This window comes from Pinus tabuliformis, chromosome Q (genome assembly GCF_031772625.1).
Source record: "Pinus tabuliformis cultivar Carrire ecotype Pingquan chromosome Q, CPIR1, whole genome shotgun sequence".
Taxonomy (NCBI): domain Eukaryota; kingdom Viridiplantae; phylum Streptophyta; class Pinopsida; order Pinales; family Pinaceae; genus Pinus; species Pinus tabuliformis.
The window spans coordinates 456,350,072-456,373,123 of NC_142296.1; the positions used below are offsets into that span (position 1 = coordinate 456,350,072).

The 23,052-nt window shown below is 36.4% G+C and overlaps 1 protein-coding gene across 2 annotated transcripts; it reads right to left on the reverse strand.

The window, feature by feature from the left end:
• Positions 1-12,498: 12,498 nt before the first annotated feature.
• Positions 12,499-22,540, reverse strand: LOC149220173 (delta(12)-acyl-lipid-desaturase-like). 2 transcript variants are annotated; one of them, XM_089382753.1, is made up of 3 exons: positions 22,338-22,540; positions 16,199-16,252; positions 12,499-13,879 (listed from the first exon to the last, which is right to left on the reverse strand). In XM_089382753.1, exon 3 carries the CDS (start codon positions 13,769-13,771, stop codon positions 12,653-12,655), a length of 1,119 nt encoding a protein of 372 aa, XP_089238879.1. In that variant the 5' UTR covers positions 13,772-13,879; positions 16,199-16,252; positions 22,338-22,540; the 3' UTR covers positions 12,499-12,652. The 2 variants fall into 2 exon arrangements, with proteins under 2 accessions (XP_089238879.1, XP_089238878.1); XM_089382752.1 differs by lacking the exon at positions 16,199-16,252.
• Between the last annotated feature and the right edge of the window lie 512 nt (positions 22,541-23,052).

The window sequence follows — 23,052 nt, forward strand, 5'->3', positions numbered from 1 at the left end:
TGCCAGAGTCTCGCCCATGGTGAATTTGGTTTGGAGAGCCAGTTCCACCATATTCGTGCGCCCATTGTGTTATTGCTGTGGAGAGGATCCCTTAAGCCTAGCCCGCCATTTGATTTTGTTTGACAAACTTCTTTCCAGTTGACGAGAGCCCATTTCCTGTTTGGTCCAGAGGAGCCCCACAGAAAATTTCTTTGCAGATTACGAATTGCTTTGAGAACCCATTTTGGCGCTGCTAGGATTGAAAAAAGATACAGTGGCATGGCCTGAAGTACCGACTTGATCAAGACTAGTCTACTAGCCATGTTTAGGGATCGAAAAGTCCAAGACGAGAGCTTTGAAGTGAGTTTGTCGAGTAGAGTTCTCCATGAACCATGTTTGATGGCAAAATCTGCCAGAGGAGCCCCCAGGTATTTTGAAGGAAGCTTAGCAATGGAGAACCCCAAAATGAGGGCAATGTTCCTTTGAGTGGAGGCGGGTGTGTTGAAAAAGAAGAGCTGAGATTTTGAAGCGTTGATGGTGGTGCCCGAAGCTTCAAAGAAAAGAGAGAGTAGAGATTTGAACACTTTGGCTTCTTGTGAAGAAGGATGACCAAAGAGCATTGTGTCGTCTACAAATTGCTGATGGGATTGGGGATGAAGACCATGGAGAGAAATGCCTTTTAGAGCATGGGCGGAGATGGCGAATTTGAGAAGTTGACTGAGCCCTTCTGCAATGAGGACAAAGAGGAACGGTGATAGAGGGTCCGCTCGCCTGATGCCACGAGAGGGGCGGAAAGGCAATGACGGGGAACCATTGAGTAGGACAGAGATGCTGGGAGATGAAATGAGATTCATGATCCATCTAATCCAAGTGGAGTTGAAACCAAAAGTCAGTAATATTTTTTGAATATAATTCCAGCTAAGTTTATCAAACGCTTTGGAAAGGTCCAACTTTAGGATCATACCTGGTTTCTTTAGAAGCTTTAGAGAGTGGATTACCTCATTCGAAAGGATGATGCCGTCCATGATCTGCCGCCCTTCTACGTAGCCTGTCTGCTCCGGAGAGATGAGAAGAGGAAGGAGAGGTTTGAGCCGGTTCGCTAATACTTTGGAGATAAGCTTGTAGATGACATTGCATAGTGCAATCGGTCTGTATTTATCAGGCTTATTGGGTTCTTCACCTTTTGGAACTATTACTAGGAAAGTTGTATTGAGGGAGGGAAGAATCCAGTGCATGACTTTTGATTCCTCCACTAGTTCCCATACCTCTGTCTTAATGAGCTCCCAAAACTTATGAAAAAAGTTTGCTATAAAACCATCAGGCCCCGGTGCCTTGCCATCCTTGAGTTGTGCCATCGCTTCTTCTACTTCCTTGAGTGAAATTGATTGGAGAAATTTGTTATTGTGATCCTCCGTGATGATTTTGGGAATGTGTTGCGTGATATTTCTGATTGCTTGGTCTCTATTTCCTGGAGGTTCTCTTAGACTTTCCTGAAAGTGGTCATTAAATTCCTTTTCCATGTCTTCATGTGCTTCTATTCTTTCCCCATGTTGATTGTTTATGAATGCTATGTTATTGTTCATTCTCCTTTGGATAGCTGTTCTGTGGAAGAATTTGTAATTCTTCTCCCCCTCCCTAAGCCACCTGATTTCGGACTTTTGACGCCAAAGAATTTCCTCTTGTTGTCTGCGGGCTTCAATTCGATTCCAAAGAGAATGTTCATGTTGTGCCTGCTCTTCTGTTCTTCCTTCCAATATAAGATTCTGTTGCAGCGCACTCATTTGCTGCTCCAGTAGTTTGCGGTCCTCGAAAATGTTGCCAAACTTAGTTCGATTCCAAACTCTGAGGACTTGTTTTAGATTTTTTAGTTTCTGTTGGAATTTATACATCTTGGCTCCTTCCTGAGGGATGACAGATCGCCATGCATCACTAACCACTATTCTAAAATTAGGATTTGAGAGCCAAAAGGCCTCAAATTGGAATGGTCTATTGCTTTTTGTTCCGGGTCGAGACCATTGTAGCATTATTGGCTAATGATCAGAACCTCCCTGGGTCAATATGGAGGCGTGAAAGTCGCCCCCCCCAAATGAATAGCATTGTCCGAAATTAGGAACCTGTCTAGCCTTGAGGCGATGTGTTGAGTGCCTCTGCGCTTGTTGTTCCAAGTGAAGACTCCGTTGGAGGTTTGAATATCCATTAATTGATTATTTAGAATGAAATCTTTGAGACTGAGGCTATCATTATCTAGCCTGATTCTACCTCCTTTTTTTTCCTCCATTGTCTTGATGATATTGAAATCTCCCCCACTAATCCAGAGAGGGTATTGTCTGTTTGCGTTGGGAAAAGAGAGAGTATCCAGTAGTTCTATTTTTTGCTGAAGAGTCTGCGGGAAATACACATTTGAGAGGTGCCCATGAATGTTGGTGCCTAGGAGGTGGCAGGATGCTTGAATGAGGTGATGGGATGCATGGAAGTCGTATAGAGTGAGAACCTCTGGATTCCATAGGATGGTTAGCCCTCCTGAAGCTCCAGAGGCGTCTACTGAGACAGAGCAGCTGCCTGACTAGATCTTGTTGCTAATTTTTTCTATAGCAGTACTAGTGCTTTTTGTTTCTTGAAGAAAGACTAGTGAAGGCTTTTCTTGCTGAATCAAGTTTTTTATCATTCTATGTTTTGAGGGGCTATTAAGCCCTCTCACATTCCATGAGATAAGCTTCATGATGGACAATGTGGTTTGGGCTTGTAAAACTTTGTCAACTTAGGGAACCGACCAGATTCCATAAGTATTTCTCCTACTATGATTGTCCTTTGTAGATCTGTCTTATGCCCTCTTTTCTTTCTCTTTGAGAATTTTTTTGCCATCCCAAGGACTCCCAGCTTGTACACCAAGACTTTTGTTGCGCTGTGCTTTCATCAGGACTCCTTCAAGTCTGTCAATTTGCCAAGGGGGTATTGAGTTGTATTCTTTCTGCTTGCATGTTGTTTCTAGTTTGAAGATATCAAGACCATCCAGACTAACATGCACCGGATCTTCTTCCATGATGGAGGGGGAACTCTGATCTTCTGCTTCTGCAAGGTCCTGGAGACTGAGAGCGAGAGATGCATCTAACTCCATTGCCAAGGGCTGCTGAGAGTGCTCTGTAACAGATTTCCCTTGGGAAGAGGGGAGAGGGCCAGCATCCGAAACAGGGATTTTATTTGAGGGGGAATCAGTTAGAATGCGTTGAAGAACAGGTATGGAAGGTTGCCGAGGGCTGGAGGGAGCGTGGGAGGAAGAGGCCAGGGAGGGGTTCTCCTGAGGTGCAGAACTGGGTTTTTCCGGAGGATCTCGAGATGTAAGCAAAATAAATCTGTTTTGAGTGTCAGATTTGAAGGTGCTATCTGAAGCTCCAGGGTTTTTGTTGGCATGCCTACGGCGGTTCGGGACTTTGATGAATCCTTCAGAGTCTTTAGTGGATTCATTGGTTGATGGTTTGGACTGAGAGTTCAAAGGGAAATCGCGGAAGAGATGGCCATGTTCATGGCATTTGCGACAACGAAAGGGGACGTGGTCATAATCTAAAGGTTGATTCCACTCAAAATCATCATGAAAGAGACTTACCGAATCGGTGAGAGCTTTGGTCAAGTGCATCTGGACGCAGATTCGGGCATAGGAGGTGTATCTGCGGGTTTTGGTTTCCTCAGCAACTTTAATGAAAACCCCCAGTTTGTTGCCAATATCTGCAAGTGTTTCTTCTCTCCAGTATACATGCATATCCAGGCTGGAGCACAACAAAAGTCTTCTTTATCAGGGTTGAACCTGGGTTTCCAGTCTGAGAGAAATAGTCTTGAGGAGTTGAAGAAATACGGACCTCCTTCAAATATGCGCGATTTGTCCTCCACACAATGGAAAATGGCTGTGAAGAAGCCTTTGGGTCCAAGCTATAGAGTGACTTGGCCTTTAGGCTTCCATTTCGAAGCTATCCACCCCTGCAGCGCCTTTTCAGTTGGCCAGAATCCAAGAAACTTGCCGATGAGCGCATGATCCTGCATGAACTGGATCTCGCTGTTAATGCGATGACTGGGAAGGTCAACCTTGATTCGTTCTGCAGCTTTTGGGATGCAGTTAGCTGAGGTTACCTTTGGCTGAGACGTGGGAGCTTTTTTGTGCCCTTCTTTCTCTTTGTTGTCAGTCTCACATGGTACTGAGGGATCCGTTTCGTCATTTGTCAATTTTTCTCCCTGATGATTGTCAGTGAGGCTGCCAGGAGGGGTCAGAGGTTTTTCAGACTGATCATTGTCAGAAACCGAGGCTGGGTGAGGAGGGGGGAGGATCCCGCCCCTCCTGCAGTCATATCCATAGAAGACGTTCAGATGGAGCCCAGCGGTGTGAGCTCAGAAGGGCCGAGGAGAGGAGGGGTTAGGGTTGATGTGTTGCTAGCAGGCGAGGCGTTCATCGGCAAGGGCGCTCCCGTTTCGCCAATTGACTCAATATTATGTTTTACTATAAATAATGATTTAGAGATTACACCACATTAAAACAAAATAATATTAATGAATGATATGTTATTATAGTTTAATACAAATTGGTTTTTGTATAGTATAAAGAATCACGTGATACCCGTTCATATAAAACTTGCGAGTCTTGAAATTAAATAATAGAATTTTGAGCAAAATCCAAAAGCAAATACTCAGAACAATATAAACGAGTGAAACCTATTAGATTAAATATCACGACGTTTTATAAACGTCCTCATCCCAAAGGCACTGGTGAAAGATATATGGGAGATTGTCTCCCAATTGCCTTTTTTTCGGCCGAGCATGTTTTAGTAGTGCTGTGGTTGTGGTGTTTTTATTGTTTTTGAACCTAGAAGATATTGCCATTTTTGGTGGTTTTTTTTGGGGCAGAGCATGTTTTATTAATCAAGAAGATATTGTCAATTTTGGTGGTTTTTTTGGGCTAGCATGTTTTAGTTTGGTTTAGCATGTTTGAGTATAAGGTGTAGCATGTTTTAGTAGGGTTTAGTATGGGTGTAATTGTGGTTCTTTTATAGCATGTTTTAGCAGGGCTGTAGTTGTGGTGCTTTCGTAGCATGTTTTTGTAGAGGTGTAGTTGTGGCGTTTTTATTGTATTTTTGGTACTAATACAAATAATAAATTAAAACTTATTCATATGTAATAAAGTAGAATTTATTGTTGTATGGGATGTTTTTATATGTGCCAAATGGTTAGGGATAGAGATCCTTTATGTTCATGGGGATTCGAAAATGTTCATGAAAATTCGAAAGGCATCATAGCCTATATTACTTGTCATTCACAGGTTTCCCCTCATATTCTCTTTTAACTCTTTAACCTATTCTTTCTAACTGGTTAACTCTTTAACTTATGTGATTCTATTCTCTCTAACTTGTTAACTCTTTAACCTATTCTCTCTCTAACTTCATGAAGTGCATTATGACTCCTTTTTAACCTATTCTCTCTAACTTGATGATGAAGTGCATTATGACTCTGGTCTTTCTATGTAATCTAGTTTAAACATATTTATGGGGAGCAAAAATTGGTCGAGGATCTCTTATCAAAGAGAAGGATCATGAATTAACAGGGGGATTTTCTTTACTGCTTTTGAACAGGACTCCAATTCCAGGGGGATTTTCTTTACTGCTTTTGAACAGGACTCCAATTCCATAAAATTATGGATAGGTTTCATATTTTACTTCATTTTTTTATTATTTCCCTATCTGGTTTATGCATGTTTCTTTTTGGAGGAGGATTTAAGATAGTCTGTGGAACAAGGCATTTTTTTGCGATTTTTTTTTATAGCAAACTGTAGGTGACAGCACTCGTTTATGCATGTTTCTGGAACAAGGCATTTTTTTAGCGATTTTTTTTATAGCAAACTGTAGGTGATAGCGCTCATTTTTTTATTATTGCCCTATCTGGTTTATGCATGTTTCTTTTTGGAGGAGGATTTAAGATAGTCTCCGGAACAAGGCATTTTTTAGCGATTTTTTTATAGCAAACTGTAGGTGACAGCACTCGTTTATGCATGTTTCTGGAACAAGGCATTTACTGTAGGTGACAGCACTCGTTTATGCATGTTTCTGGAACAAGGCATTTTTTTGAGGCGATTTTTTTTATAGCAAACTGTAGGTGACAGCGCTCGTTTATGCATGTTTCTGGAACAAGGCATTTTTTTGAGCGATTTTTTTTTATAGCAAACTGTAGGTGACAGCACTCGTTTATGCATATTTCTTTTTGGTGGAGGATTTAAGATAATATCTGGAACAAGACATTTGTCTGAGCGGTTTTTTATAGCAAACTGTAGGTTACTGCACTGGTTTATACATGTTCCTTTTTGGTGGAGGATTTAAGATATGTTGAAATCGTAATTTCAACGCAGACGCCAGAAACCGTCGAGCAAACCCGCCGGAGAGTTCTCGGGCCAGTTTCCGGGGAAGGGAATCTCCGTACTCTTCAACCCGAGAAAATTTGGAGCCGCCACGTGTTTCTGACCTGACGTAACGCAACGTCACGTTCTCGGGAGGTAAACCTCAACAGTTGTATGGCTTCCGATATTCACCTCCGCCGTCCGATCTGGTTGCGTGTTGTCAGCCGTCGATCCTTGAAGGTGCACGGGCCTGCGTCAATTCAATGCGTTGCGTGGAGTGTTGACCGCCGTAAGTGATGAAGTTATGGCCTTTAATGTTTTACGTAGTGTTTGGTGAAGGCCCTTTTAATATGGGCATGGGGCACGTTTTAATTTATATACATATATGTTTTTATATATGTGTTATGTTTTAAAAAGAAATGTTGACCATTTTGTAAAAAGAATGAGAGCGCGTGGGAGCTGAAGTGACTTGAAACCAGTCTTCTCATTGTGATAAAAAAATGTATGTAGTGTGAGAGCTCTGTGTGCAGCAAAATGAAATAGAAGTTTATGCACAGCAGTGTGTAGTGTGAAGCAAGGAGGGTATAAAGAAATCAGTGTTGATTTTTTTAAAACCAGAAATGCAGCGTAAGATGAAGCCAAGTCTTTGGTATTGTATTTGAAAGCATTTTGTGAGATGTTGTAATGTGCAAAAGCACATAACGTTTTTTTTTGGAGCTACATATGTAAAAGTTTTTTTTACAGTAGTATGTGTAAAATATTTTTACAGCAGTATGTGTAAAAATAGTTTTATACAGTAAATATAAAAAAGGGGTTTTACTGCAGTAAACCCAGCACAATAATTTCTCAGGTGAAAACAGAGTTTTGGCTGAATGTAAGTTTTTGGTAAATCCCTCTCAGCAAAGAGGATGAATGTGTATCAGGCATGTATTTGTATCAGGCTTTATATTTTAAGCAATAGAAATATTTTTATGGCTGTGTAATACTCTCTTCAGTCAATTTTTTTTATTAAAGGCTTCCCTGCACAAAGATCCTGGAGAAAAGTAAAAACAGAGCATTGCCTCTGTGTGTTTGAATGTTTGGTTTTTGGTATTTTCCCATCGTAAAATACCCAACAGTGGTATCAGAGCTAGTCTAGGCTCTTTGAAGACTCAAAGAAGCTGAAGGAAGGTGTGGTTGCAGCAGTCAAGCTTCTCCAGCAGTGTGAAGATTCAGCCAAAGGGATTCAGGTATTTCTCAAGTTTTTGAGTTATTGTTGAGGGAACAGTCAGTTGTTTTAAAAAAACACAGTCAAGTAATTTGGAGTATAGATAAGAATGGCAAGGTCAAAGAAGAAAGCTTCCAAGCCTGCTAAAAATGTGTCTCCCTCCTCTACTAAACTAGAAGGCAATCCATTAGAATACATTTTATTTGAAACCCCAAAGTTTCATGGAAACTTTGATGTATGGGAAATAATGATGAGGGCTTTCCTAATGTCTGAGGGGATTGAAGTCTGGGAGTCAGTGATTGATGACAGCAAGATGGATAAAGAATCCATGGAATATGATGCACAAGCAGCAAAACTAATCTTGGATGGACTCCCTGATTCTGTGAAGAGGAATCTAGGAAAATATACATCAGCAAAGGACATATGGGACAGACTGCATGACCTTCATGCAAAGGGAGCACTGACCATGACAATGAGTCAAGAAGAACCCATCATAGAAGCTGAAAATGAAAAGCTTGACCTCATCAAGCTTCAGGTAAAAGAAAAGGATGAAGAGCTGGCCAAGCTTAAGAAGGAACTTGATGAATGCAAGAAGAAACATCATGAAGAAGTCATATCCATGACAAATCAGCTGAATGAAGCAAAGAAGCAGGCAGATGTCTTGACAAGTCAACTTGAACAAAGACACAAGAGAGTGAACAAGCTTGTAGAAGAGATTGGACAGTACAAGGTAGAGGTCTCCTCCCTTAAGTCCGAACTACAAGAAGCCGGGAAGCAGGCACAAGGAGCTGAAAAGAAAATGGAGAGCAGTCAAGCAGAAATCTCCAAAATGAAGACAGATATTATCTCCTTCAAAGTAGTAGCAGCTGAAGCTACTCGTAGCAAAGAAGAGACTGAGGAACAACTAGCAAAGAAAAATAATGAGTGTGAAAAGTTAGAAGAAGAGATTGTCCTCCTCAGGAAGAAGGTTGAAGGGATGAACAAGATCATGAAGAGCTCTCAAGCTCTGGATGACATGCTCAGCTATCACAGATCCCCATTTGATAAATCAGGACTTGGGTATGTAGGTGAACCCTCAAACAAGGATGAGGATGCTTTAAGCAAAGGAGATGTGAAGAAGCCAGAAAGAAGGTATGATGCTCCTAGTTCCAGCAAAGGCAAGGAGAAAAATGAAGGCAGCAATAGAAGAGATCCTGCTCCAAGTAGAAAACCAGCTCCAAGAAGAAATGTAGCTGATGTCAAAGAAGCAAGATGCAATGGTCATCATCAAAGGATCTCAAGGCAGCAAGGCTTCAGTGGTACATCAAGGAAACCTCCATCTACCAGGTACCAAAGTTCATTTTATGGTTATTGTTATGCTTGTTCAAACTTTGGTCATATGGCAAAAGACTGTAGAGCATTTCATAAAGATAAATGTTGTGGTCCCCGAAAATCTCCAAGAAATAATTTTAGAAGAAATCATGAAATGTTATTCATGAACAATGTTGAATGTTTCAAGTGTCATAACATTGGGCATATGGCACGAGATTGTAACTTGACATGGGCTCTTACACAAGCTAGACCCATGCAAAAGAAGAAAGTTAGACAAATATGGAGAAGGAAGGAAAGGCAATCTGAAAACCCCTTGAACTCCCCAGTGGATCTAAATTTATTTTGAGAAGAGTCTGCCAAAAGAAGACAAGCATACACTAAAGGGGAGCTTGTAATTTTTGTTTGCTGAACTGTATTAACAGTCATTTGTTGATGGAGGATGTATTGCAGCGCAACAGTTGCAAATGAAATTTTTGTTAATCCCTCTAAAAGGTAATATGCAGCAGTGATGAAATCAGCAATGTTTTTGCTTTGTGTTTATGCAATATGCACAGAAATGCATAAAGAAGAAAAGATGGCAGTGCTGAAATGTAAAGAGCAGCAGCGAGATAAGAGAAAAATGCAAAGCATGGAGACCCTCACAGCAGTGGGAAGATAGAACATAAGACAACAGTTTTGAAATTTTTTTGGAGCACATGGATTAGAATGAACAGCAGTTTTGAATTTTTTCATGGCAATGGAAGGTAGTTTCCTTCTATGTAATGTGAGAAAACATACTCACAGCAGAGTGAGTATAATACACAGCAGTGAAAAATGTAATGTTTTTCTTCATATGCAATGCAGCATGCAAAGAAACGCATAAAGAAAAACAAGGACAGCAGATTTTTAATGCACACTGGATGTATAAGAATGTGTGTGGCAGCAGAAAGCCAAAGGAATTGCACAGTAGTGCATTGTGTAAAAAAAATGAAGACTAAGATTGTGTGAAGCAAGGGTGCATAAGAAAAGGTAGCAGCCTGTGTTTTTTTGAGGAGAATGAAGTGCCAAGAGTATGGGCACACAGCAGTATGATGAAATAAAAGGCAGCGACAGTGCAAATTGCAGAGGAAATGCAGCAGCAAGAGGTTATGGACAGCAGCATGATGGCAAGAAGGAGAAGCACACAGCAATGCAAATGTGAAAAATGCAGCAGCAAGAAGTTTTGAACAGCAGCACATGCAAAAGAAATTTTCCTTACAGCAGTAAAGGTAAATGTAATGAATTTGTTGTTCATTGAATTGATATGCAATATATGCAACAGCAGTGAGTGCAAGAAATGTTTACACACAGCAGTGTAAATTTGTAAATTGGGACAGCGTAATTGTTCCAAGAAAGACAGAGTATTTTGTCTTTGAAAAGTGCACAAGCAGTGCAAGTGTAGACACAGCAGTGTGGGGTAGAAGCAGCAAAGAAGATGGCACAACAGTGCAGCAGAGAACATGCAGCAGCGTAAAAGAACAATGTAATGAGTTTGCACACACAGCAGTGCAATGATTGTTTGTTTTGGAACTGCATTTGAAGCAGTCATTTGGTGAAACCCTCTATTAAAGAGGAAGGTGCTTTTCAGCACATTGTCATTAGTGAATCCCTCTATCAAGAGGATGATGCTTTTCAGCATAGTCACAAGTGAATCCCTCTGTCATGAGGAAGGTGCTCTTAAGCACAGTTTCAGGTTAATCCCTCTATTAAGAGGAAGACAACTTTGTTGTTTGTGGAGCTGCATCAGAAGCAGTTGGTGAATCCCTCTATGTGAGGAAGATATCTTTGTAACAGCAGTGTTGGGGAATCCCTCCATGTGAGGAAGTGCTTGGGTATGTTTGAATGCCCAGCAGTTGAAATTAAAGGGGAGTGTTGAAATCGTAATTTCAACGCAGACGCCAGAAACCGTCGAGCAAACCCGCCGGAGAGTTCTCGGGCCAGTTTCCGGGGAAGGGAATCTCCGTACTCTTCAACCCGAGAAAATTTGGAGCCGCCACGTGTTTCTGACCTGACGTAACGCAACGTCACGTTCTCGGGAGGTAAACCTCAACAGTTGTATGGCTTCCGATATTCACCTCCGCCGTCCGATCTGGTTGCGTGTTGTCAGCCGTCGATCCTTGAAGGTGCACGGGCCTGCGTCAATTCAATGCGTTGCGTGGAGTGTTGACCGCCGTAAGTGATGAAGTTATGGCCTTTAATGTTTTACGTAGTGTTTGGTGAAGGCCCTTTTAATATGGGCATGGGGCACGTTTTAATTTATATACATATATGTTTTTATATATGTGTTATGTTTTAAAAAGAAATGTTGACCATTTTGTAAAAAGAATGAGAGCGCGTGGGAGCTGAAGTGACTTGAAACCAGTCTTCTCATTGTGATAAAAAAAATGTATGTAGTGTGAGAGCTCTGTGTGCAGCAAAATGAAATAGAAGTTTATGCACAGCAGTGTGTAGTGTGAAGCAAGGAGGGTATAAAGAAATCAGTGTTGATTTTTTTTTAAAACCAGAAATGCAGCGTAAGATGAAGCCAAGTCTTTGGTATTGTATTTGAAAGCATTTTGTGAGATGTTGTAATGTGCAGAAGCACATAACGTTTTTTTTTGGAGCTACATATGTAAAAGTTTTTTTACAGTAGTATGTGTAAAATATTTTTACAGCAGTATGTGTAAAAATAGTTTTATACAGTAAATATAAAAAAGGGGTTTTACTGCAGTAAACCCAGCACAATAATTTCTCAGGTGAAAACAGAGTTTTGGCTGAATGTAAGTTTTTGGTAAATCCCTCTCAGCAAAGAGGATGAATGTGTATCAGGCATGTATTTGTATCAGGCTTTATATTTTAAGCAATAGAAATATTTTTATGGCTGTGTAATACTCTCTTCAGTCAATTTTTTTTATTAAAGGCTTCCCTGCACAAAGATCCTGGAGAAAAGTAAAAACAGAGCATTGCCTCTGTGTGTTTGAATGTTTGGTTTTTGGTATTTTCCCATCGTAAAATACCCAACAAGATAGTCTCCTGAACAAGGCATTATTTTTGAGTCGATGTTATGTTATAAAAGAGACAGATACATAGATAGTAGACTGATTAAAGCATTTTGACCTTCTGCATGGTTCTTGGTGGGTGGAGGATTTAAGATACAGTTTCTGGAACAGTCATTTTTTCCGAGAGAATTTTTTATATCCAACTGTAAGTGACAGCACTGATAGTTTACTTTTTTTACTCTCTTTGATTTTATATTAAATTATAGAGAAGATAGATAGATAGCACTGATTAAAGCATTTTGATTTTCTTTGTTGAATTTCTTGATAGGTATTGTGACTTAATCATGATAATGTTTTTTTTGGTTAAAATGGGTAAGACCTTCATTTCCACGGCCGCCCCATTTGAGCTACCAAGCTAACGATCCCCATTTGAGCTACCAAGCTAACGAGACTTATTGAAAGGAAACCTTTTTTTTTCTTAAGAAAAAGTGGTGTATTTTGCAGATTATTGAATAGGTGCAGCACATTATTCATATGAGGCATAACGAGGCTTATTGAAAGGAAAGCTTTTTTTTCCTTAAGAAAAAGTGTGGTGTATTTTGCAGATTATTGAATAGGTGCAGCACATTATTCATATGAGGCATAACGAGGCTTATTGAAAGGAAAGCTTTTTTTTCCTTAAGAAAAAGTGTATTTTGCAGATTATTGAATAGATGCAGCACATTATTCATATGAGGCATAGAAGGAACGGGTGGATCAAAAGAAGTCCATCGGAATATCCAGCGGTTACCATTAAGTGGACTTGCGTCTGTACCACAAGATCCCACTATTTCCAGGGTCAGCTTCTATATACGCACATTCTCTAAACTCCCGCCATAAGGCATTACAGACAGGTGTAGTGTCGTAGCAGTAATAATTTCCCAGAATCGGTTTAATAGCCCCGGTGGCCTCCCCGGCATGGTAATGAGGAATTGTGGAGAACAGATGATGAGTCACATGGGTGTCAGTTATGTGATGGAATACATGATTCAATATTCCGTAATCCCTGTCAACGGTTGACAGTGCACCTCTTATCCATTCCCACTCTGATCCGTCATAGTGCGGAAGAGCCGGATGTGTGTGCTGCAGGCACGTGATGAGCACCACAAATGCGTTCACAATCAAGAGTGGAATGCCGTATACTTTTATGACCCAAGAAAATCCATAAGCAGAGGCCAGCAGGTACAGAGTATAAGCCACTCCGACCAAAGCGATGTCACTAACCAGTATTTGAAATCTCTCTCGTTCGTTATAAATTGGGGAATATGGATCAAAGTGGCAGGCAAATCGAGGATACTTCCTTCCTGTAGCATTGAACATCAGATACAAGGGCCACCCAGCGGTGAGGTAAATTGCTATAATCAACAACCTTCCGGGAGGGTTAGATACCAGAGTGGAAGTGCACTTTATCATATCATTCTTTGTCGGTGGAATAAAAGCTTCATCTCGTTCTAAACTCCCAGTGTTGCTATGATGCCTTCGATGACTGTACTTCCAGGAGAAATATGGTACAAAAAGCCATGAATGTAGTATAAGCCCCACTGTATCATCCACAAAAGAGTACTCACTAAATGCATGATGCCCACATTCATGTGCTATAACCCATATAGCAAACAGAGCGCACCCTTGAACTGCCCAGTAACAAAACCAGAGTGCCCATCTGGGCAATCCAGTCCCGGTGAAATAATAGGTGGTTGTGGAATACAGCAGAAGCGCTACAATAAGAAGATCGTATCCTAGATATGAGAATGATGTGAGCAGTGATCTGTTGAAGCAGTGAGGTGGAATGGCTTTCTTCAATTCTCCCAATGTAAACGGTGGCTTTCCACAAGGAGCTCGCTCCATTATATCTTTCCTGGCAGACAAGGCCATCCTTTCACCAGCCCACTTTGTAGCTTACAAGTCTCTACGAAAGATTATGGCACAGGGTGCAATACGCGCATACAGACAGTAGCACTCACTTCCTACATATATAATAGCCTGCAACGTGCTATAGAGAATATAATTAATTAAACTGATCTGCAATTTCTTCATATAATCTGATGTGCAATTTCTGCAATTTTTGCTTTGCTATTAAATGGTATGTACCATTAATTTCCATGTCAAGGTGCATATAAAGAATATAATTCATTAAACTGTTGTGCAATTTCTGCTTTGCTATTAAAGGGTATGTACCATTAATTTCCATGTCACAGGGTTTTAAAATTAATGTGTTTTCTATTTTGTCTTTTTAATCTGTCAGATCCTATTAGAATACGAATAAGATTTAGTTAAAACAAACAACTTAAATAAGATCCTATTCGAATTCGAATAAGATTCAGTTACGAGTTGTCTATTTCGTCTTTCTAATGTGTTTAAACCATTAGATCCTATTCGAATATGTTTTACTTCTAACAGATCCTATTCGAATTCGGATTTAGATCCTATTCGAATATGTTTTACTTCTAACAGATCCTATTCGAATTCGGATAAGATTTAGTTACGTGTCAATCTATTTTGTATATTTAATGTGTTTAATCTATTACATCCTATCCGAATATGTTTTACGTGTCGTCTATTTTGTCTTTTTAATGTGTTTAATCTATTAGATCCTATTCGAATATGTTTAACGTGTTGTCTTTTTAATCTGTTTAATCTATTCGAATATGTTTTAAGTGTCGAATAGGATTTAGTTAAAACATATTCGAATAGGATTTAGTTAAGACAAACAACTTCTTTAATCTTTTAGATCCTATTCAAATAGGATTTAGTTAAAACATATTTGAATAGGATTTAGTTCAAACAAATAACCTTGTTTAATCTATTAGATCCTATATTAGATCCTATTCTAATAGGATTTAGTTAAACAAATAACCTTGTTTAATCTATTAGATCCTATTCTAATCTATTAGATCCTATTCTAATAGGATTTTGTTTTCAGTTAAAACATATTTGAATAATAGGATTTAGTTAAAACAAACAACTTTGTTTAATCTATTAGATCCTAGTCAAATAGAGTTTAGATACTATTCGAATATGTTTTAAGTGTGGAATAGGATTTGGTTAAAACAAACTACTTTCTTGTGGAATAGGATTTAGTTTAAACAAAGTAGATTTAGTTAAAACAAACTACTTTCTTGTGGAATAGGATTTAGTTGAAACAAAGCAGATTTAGTTAAAACAAACTACTTTGTTTAATCTATTAGATGGTATTCGAATAGGATTTAGTTTTTAATCTATTAGATGGTATTCGAATAGGATTTAGTTAAAATAATCTACTTTGTTTAATCTATTAGATGGTATTCGAATAGGATTTAGTTTTTAATCTATTAGATGGTATTAATAGGATTTAGTTAAAACAAACAACTTTGTTTAAACTATTAGATCCTATTCAAATAGAATTTAGATAGTATTAGAATGAGATTTAGTTAAAACAAATACTTTGTTTAATCCTATTAGATCCTATTCAAATAGAATTTAGATAGTATTAGAATAAGATTTAGTTAAAACAAATACTTTGTTTAATTTATTAGAGATAGTATTAGAATAAGATTTAGTTAAAACAAATACTTTGTCTAATCTATTAGAGATAGTATTAGAATAAGATTTAGTTAAAACAAATACTTTGTTTGATCTATTAGATCCTATTCGAATAAGAGGATTTGGTTAAAACAAACAACTCTGTTTAATCTATTAGATCCAATTCGAATAGGAGGATTTAGTTAAAACAAACAACTTTGTTTAATCTATTAAATCCTATTCGAATAGGAGGACTTAGTTGAAACAAACAACTTTTCATAATGTGTTGTTTCATAATGTGGTATCTACAACTTTTCATAATGTGGTGTCTATTTTGTCTTTTTAATCTGTTAGATCCTGTAGGATTTAGTTAAAACAAGTGTTAAAACAAACAACTTGTACGTCTGCTAAATATCGATTGTTAGCTATGAACGGTTGTAACCTAAATATAACCATGTCTTTGATTATAATTAACCATGTCTCTGATATATAATTATAATTATAGATCCTATTAGATCCTATTCTAATAGGATTTAGTTAAAACAAACAACTTGTACGTCTTGTAAATATCGATTGTTGGCTATGAACTGTTGTAAGCTAAATATAACAGTGTCTTTGATTATACTTAACAATGTCTCTGATATAATTATTAATTCAATATGATGCTTATTTTTTAATAAGAAAATAGTATAAAAAGACATTATCTATCTAAAATAATATAACCAAACACTAAAATCACATTTTAACAATTAAATTAAAAATATAACGTCCTTCATTATAAAAACAGGTTATCATATTTACCTCTGAATTAAGCCACCTCCACGCCTAAAGATAACATCCTCTTGACTCGAAAGCCTGGATAGATAAAATTCATAACCTTCAGTTGGTTAAAAACACGTGATCTGATTATATGAAGGTGGCTACAATATTGTAATAAATAATGCACATGTGCAACATGTGAATAGATAAAATATTTTTGGTTTGGTTTAAAAATTGTGATCTGATTATAGGGAGGTGGTAACATTATTGAAATAAATAATGTACCTATAGAAAGATGTTACTAATGTAATTTACTTAATATAAATTTAAATAATTTAAATAAAATAGATTGAGAATAAAATATGTATAAATTTTAAATAATTTAAATAAAATAGATTGAGAATAAAATATGTATAAATTATTTGTTTAGATTTCTTTTCTGAAAAATAAAGAAAAATCATAATATAAATTTTAATGGGAATTTCTCATTAGGACTCACTTGAATATTAAAATTTTGATTTTTCTTATAAAAGGAGAAGAAACTTGATTGTTTGAAAGTGTGATTTGGACGATAAAGATGTAAATGGGATGTAATTATAATATATTTTGGATGAACTTGTGTAAGATAATTATAATACCTTTTGGATGAATTTGTGTAAGGTAATTATAATATAATGCCAAGAATATATGTATTTCAATTATATATTGAAATTCTTATTAGTGAAATAAGAATAAGAATATATGTACCATTAAAGAACCTCAAGGTAGTGAAAAAAAATGAGGGGCATTGTTATCTTGGTAACGGTCAAGGTAGTGAAAGAAAATGCTCACTTGACTATTAAAATTTTGATTTTTCTTATAAAAGGAGAAGAAACTTGATTGTTTGAAAGTGTGATTTGGACGATAAAGATGTAAATGGGATGTAATTATAATATATTTTGGATGAACTTGTGTAAGATAATTATAATACCTTTTGGATGAATTTGTGTAAGGTAATTATAATATAATGCCAAGAATATATGTATTTCAATTATATATTGAAATTCTTATTAGTGAAATAAGAATAAGAATATATGTACCATTAAAGAACCTCAAGGTAGTGAAAAAATAAAGATGTAAATGGGATGTAATTATAATATATTTTGGATGAACTTGTGTAAGATAATTATAATACCTTTTGGATGAATTTGTGTAAGGTAATTATAATATAATGCCAAGAATATATGTATTTCAATTATATATTGAAATTCTTATTAGTGAAATAAGAATAAGAATATATGTACCATTAAAGAACCTCAAGGTAGTGAAAAAAAATGAGGGACATTGTTATCTTGGTAACGGTCAAGGTAGTGAAAGAAAATGAGGGACATTGTTATCTTGGTAACGGTCGAGGTAGTGAAAGAAAATGAGGGACATTGTTATCTTGGTAACTGTCGAGGTAGTGAAAGAAAATGAGGGACATTGTTATCTTGGTAACTGTCAAGGTAGTGAAAAAAAATGAGGGACATTGTTATCTTGGGAACTCTCAAGGTAGTGAAATTGGGAACTCTCAAGGTAGTGAAAAAAATGAGGGACATTGTTATCTTGACAACACCGGTCACTCTGAAATGAAGAGGATACCATGGTGGATGTTGAAAAATGAAGAGGATACCATGGTGGATTTAGTTGAAAAATAGATTGATTTAGTTGAAAAATAGAAACATGAAGACATGGCCTTATTAATGGAAAGAAAAGAACGCTAGGGATGGATTTAGTTGAAAAATAGAAACATGAAGACATGGCCTTATTAATGGAAAGAAAAGAACGCTAGGGATGGATTTAGTTGAAAAATAGAAACATGAAGACATGGCCTTATTGATTGAAAGAAAATAACGCTAGGGATGGTGTTATTCTTCATGGCCTTATTGATTGAAAGAAAAGAACGCTAGGGATGGTGTTATTATGAGAGGGGAGGGAATATTATATCAGTGGGTCATCTTTATTTAGATTGCATTTTAGATTGCATTTTTAAAATGGAGAGGATACCATGGTGAGATTGCATTTTTAAAATTAAGAGGATACCATGGTGGATTTAGTTGAAGAATAAAAACATGAAGACATGGCCTTATTGATGGAAAGAAAAGATGGTGTCATTATGAGAGGGAAGGGAATACTATATTGGTGTTCGGAGGTCATCTTTATTTAAATTGCATTTATAAAATGAAGAGGATACCATGGTGGATTTAGTTGAAGTATACAAACATGAAGACATGGCCTTATTGATGGAAAGAAAAGATGGTATTATTATGAGAGGGGAGGGAATATTATATTTGTGTTTGAAGGTCATCTTTATTTAGATTTGCATTTTTAAGAATACTAAAGATTTGCATTTTTAAGAATACTCCAATTGATATTGGTCTTGTCTATTAGATTCAAGAATATGCTCTAAATTTCAATTGCTCTTGTTTATTAGATTCTATATTGCAATCTATTATATTCTATATTATTGCAATTGCTCTTGTTTATTAGATTCTATATTGCAATCTATTATATTCTATATTGCAATTTAGAATATAATATTGCAATTTATTATAAATTGCAATTGCTCGTTTATTAGATTCGAGGATATAATCTATATTGCAATCTATTATAAATTGCAATTGCTCGTTTATTAGATTCGAGAATATAATCTATATTCTAAATTGCAATTGCTATTGTTTATTAGATTCTGTATTGCAATCTATTATAAATTGCAATTTCTATTGTTTATTAGATTCTGTATTGCAATCTATTATAAATTGCAATTGCTCGTTTATTAGATTCGAGAATATAATCTATATTGCAATCTATTATAAATTGCAATTGCTCTTGCTTGTTTATTAGATTCGAGAATATAATCTATATTGCAATCTATTATAAATTGCAATTGCTCTTGTTTATTAGATTCGAGAATATAATCTATATTGCAATCTATTATAAATTGCAATTGCTCTTGTTTATTAGATTCGAGAATATAATCTATATTGCAATCTATTATAAATTGCAATTGCTCTTGTTTATTAGATTCGAGAATATACTCTATATTGCAATCTATTATAAATTGCAATTGCTCTTGTTTATTAGATTCGAGAATATACTCTATATTGCAATCTACTCTTTTGCAATTGCTCTTGTTTATCAGATTCGAGAATATAATCTATATTGCAATCAATTGCTCGTTTATCAGATTCGAGAATATAATCTATATTGCAATCAATTGCTCGTTTATTAAATTCGAGAATATAATCTATATTGCAATCTATTATAAATTGCAATTGCTGTTGTGTATTAGATTCTAGAATATACTCTATATTGCAATCTATTCTAAATTGCAATTGCTCTTGTTTAGATTCTAGAATATACTCTATATTGCAATCTATTCTAAATTGCAATTGCTCTTGTTTATTAAATTCCAGAATAATTCTGGAATATATTCTATTGCAATTCCTCTATATTCTATTGCAATTTTCGAGCATATACTCTATATTGCAATCTATTCTAAATTGCAATTGCTCTTGTTTATTAAATTCCAGAATATATTCTATTGCAATTCCTCTGGTTTATTATATTAGATTCTTGGTTATTAGATTCGAGAATATACTCTATATCGCAATCTATTCTAAATTGCAATTGCTCTTGTTTATTAAATTCCAGAATGTACTCTATATTGCAATCTACTCTAAATTGCAATCTAATTATTAGTTTCCAGAATATACTCTAAATTACAATAGAGATTGCAATCGAGTTCGGCTATTTGGGCTGAACTAAATCAGTGCAATCTAATTATTAGATTGCGGAATATATACTCTAAATTGTAATCTAGTCTAAATTGCAATCTAATTATTAGATTCCAGAATATACAATCTAAATTGCAATCGAGTTCGGCTATTTGGGCTGAACTAAATCATAATGCAATACATTTGCTTTATTTATATCATGAAGTTTATGTGATGAAACTCAAACATCTAGGTTGAGTTGTAATGACCTTGTATGAAGCTCAAAGGGAAGGCAAGACTAATGAATGCACAGAAGTTGAAGTGGTGATTAGGTAACATGATATATGAGAAGGAAAAATGCATAATAATAAAATATCCACCAAATTTCTTTCCAAAGGGAAAGAAAAGAAGATAACTATGATATTGCAAGAAGGGAAGAAGGATAAACGCATAATAATAAAATATCCACCAATTTTTTTCGAAGAAAGTTGTTGCAAGAAGGATTTTTTTCCAAAAAGAGCTTTCCGATGGAAAAAGCGGAAGCTATAAGAAAGTTGTTGCAAGAAGGCTTTTTTTTTCCAAAAAAGAGCCATGATATTGCAAGAAGGGAAGAAGGGAAGCTATAAGAAGGTTGTTGCAAGAAGTGAAGCTATAAGAGAGTTGTTGATTAATGTTGACCTTAACATTATCAACTTACATCACCGCATATTTAATATGCTGTTAGCTTTACTAAATATGCGGTTTGCTTTACTAAAGGAAATATGCAATTATGCTTTACTAAAGGCCTCTAACACCTAAGGATACCCAATCATGCTTTACTAAAGGCCTCTAACACCTAAGGATGGCTACTTTTATACCCTTCCTTGACTACGCTTTATACCATTCCTTGCACATAAAATTCAAATGTCTATTGAAATGCCTATCAAATATACGAGTGCAATCTTATTAAGATAAAACCACAAAATTATTATCATTAATATTAAATAAATATAATTAATATACTAATTAACCCAAACACAATAATATATTATTTATATAATTCATCTTCGCTCTAAATTTTTATTCATCCCTCTCCTTGATTCTAATATAATCGTTTTCTCAAAATGTTATTTGCTTCATGCCATAAAATCTGTCTATCGGGGAGATAATTCTGGAGCATGAATTATTCTACACATTTCAAGCGGATGGTCCATTTCTAAGCCCTCCATCTCTCTTCACAACTTCCAAATACTGTTAGAAAAGTGCAACGAGGCTTTCAAGCAAAGAAATCGGATGCCGAGGATATTGATGTGGACTTAGAGAAGTAGGATTCAAGCTTTGTGCCATAGGAGTTCAGCTTCCAAAGGCTATTAAGTTGAATTAAAAGGTAGCTAACTGCATTTTATTTTTATTATTTGATTTTTTGAATTGCTACAGGAAACATTTCCCTGCAATCGCTCCCTGTAAAACCATTGAGTGATGCATACCACAATCCCATATAAATCCGTAACCTTTCTCTGAAGCTTATGTTGTGTTAAATGTGATAATATAAAATGTCACAGTATAGAAACAAAACAAATTAGATAGCTTTCCCTAATTTTCTGGTTGGCAAGAATTTATGGGTAGTGATTTGATGCTCTTTGCACATGGAATTTGTGGTATTGAATTTCTCCTGGGATGTTTTCATTTTTCCTAGCATAATGAATTTATGGACGCTTGGTCTGATAAGAAGAGCCATCTAAATCATCCAAGACCACCACTACCTTTCCAGCACCTGGTTCTCATTACAGAATTTTTGTATCTGGGCTCACCTACATAATTTTTGAGCACCTGTTTCTCATTATAATTTTTGCATCTGGCTCACCTACATAATTTGTGTACCGGAACCTGACTTTCCTGGAGACTCTTAGGTAGCCAGTTCATCACCGAAAACTCCCCCCATAATTGTTGTTTGGAAAGATAATTTTTCCTAGTGTGCAAAGCAAATTAGCCCCAATAATGAAAACCTAAAACAACTTGTCTTGGAATTAAGGCATCCATAACGAAAACCTAAAACAACTTGTCTTGGAATTAACGCATGCATGGAACACCTAAAACAACTTGTCTTGGAATTAAGGCATGCATGGAACACCTAAAACAACTTGTCTTGGAATTAAGGCATGCATGGAACACTAACTATCCAGTCTAAACTTTCTGATCTCTGGGTCATGCAGGTGGAAGCACAAAAGCAGTCCATTCAAGGAAAAATGGAAGAAAAATATTATTTTTCTTCCCTGGTCAAGGGGCTGGTGACATGAAGTATTAAAAGAGCATGAATTGCATGACATGACATGAGGTAATAAAAGAGAACATGAAGTACCTATTGTTCTTTCACTCCTGATTTTAATTTCAAACCATTTCAATAGTAGTTCCTTTAATTATAATTTCAAACAATTTCAAATTGCAAGCAAGAGCATGAAATACTTCACTTGTCTGCATTTTTCTGTGAAACGGATATCGTCCTGGTAAACCTTCTCCTTCTTCGAGTGATGCCGCTTCAAAGAACTCGGGCGAAGGGGATATGGTCCTGGACGATTTACCAGGATGCCCCCTCCGCAGAGTTTTGAGCACTCCTGACGATACCACTGAAATGCGTCAGCACTGAAATTGGAAATGGCAAATGGCAAAGAAATAGAAGATGTTGGGCAATGTGTTGGTAAGGACCGTGGTTTGGTAAATACTAAAACCCGGGGCAGATGGCTAACATGTTACCGAAAACCAGGGCAGATGGCCAACATGCCAAGAGCCACAGTGGTTTCTCAACTTTGCGGAAATTGTTTTTATATGGGAATTTTTTTGAGGAAATATAAGATTCTGCTTAAAAGCCTAATTTTTGGAATATGTAGTGATTTGCTGTTGATAAGAGCTCAAATAATTTTGTCCAATCAGAAACCATGAAAATAAAATTAACTCATTTTAAATGCAAAGTTATTAAAAAGCAATGGCTAAACTGCAATATATAGAAAAATGTCAAAGCAATTATCGATCCGCTAATACCTACTTCAGCAGGTATGATAATTGAGTAATATTTTACTTTAAATAATTGAGTGATGTTTTAAATAACTGACACGTAGCGCTCCCTAAGACCATTGAGTAATGTTTTAAATAACTGACACGTAGCGCTCCCAATACCATTGTAGGACA

Excerpts from the sequence above, each read along its gene's own strand:
- LOC149220173 (XM_089382752.1), bottom strand. The coding sequence starts at position 13,771 with ATGGCCTTGTCTGCCAGGAAAGATATAATGGAGCGAGCTCCTTGTGGA.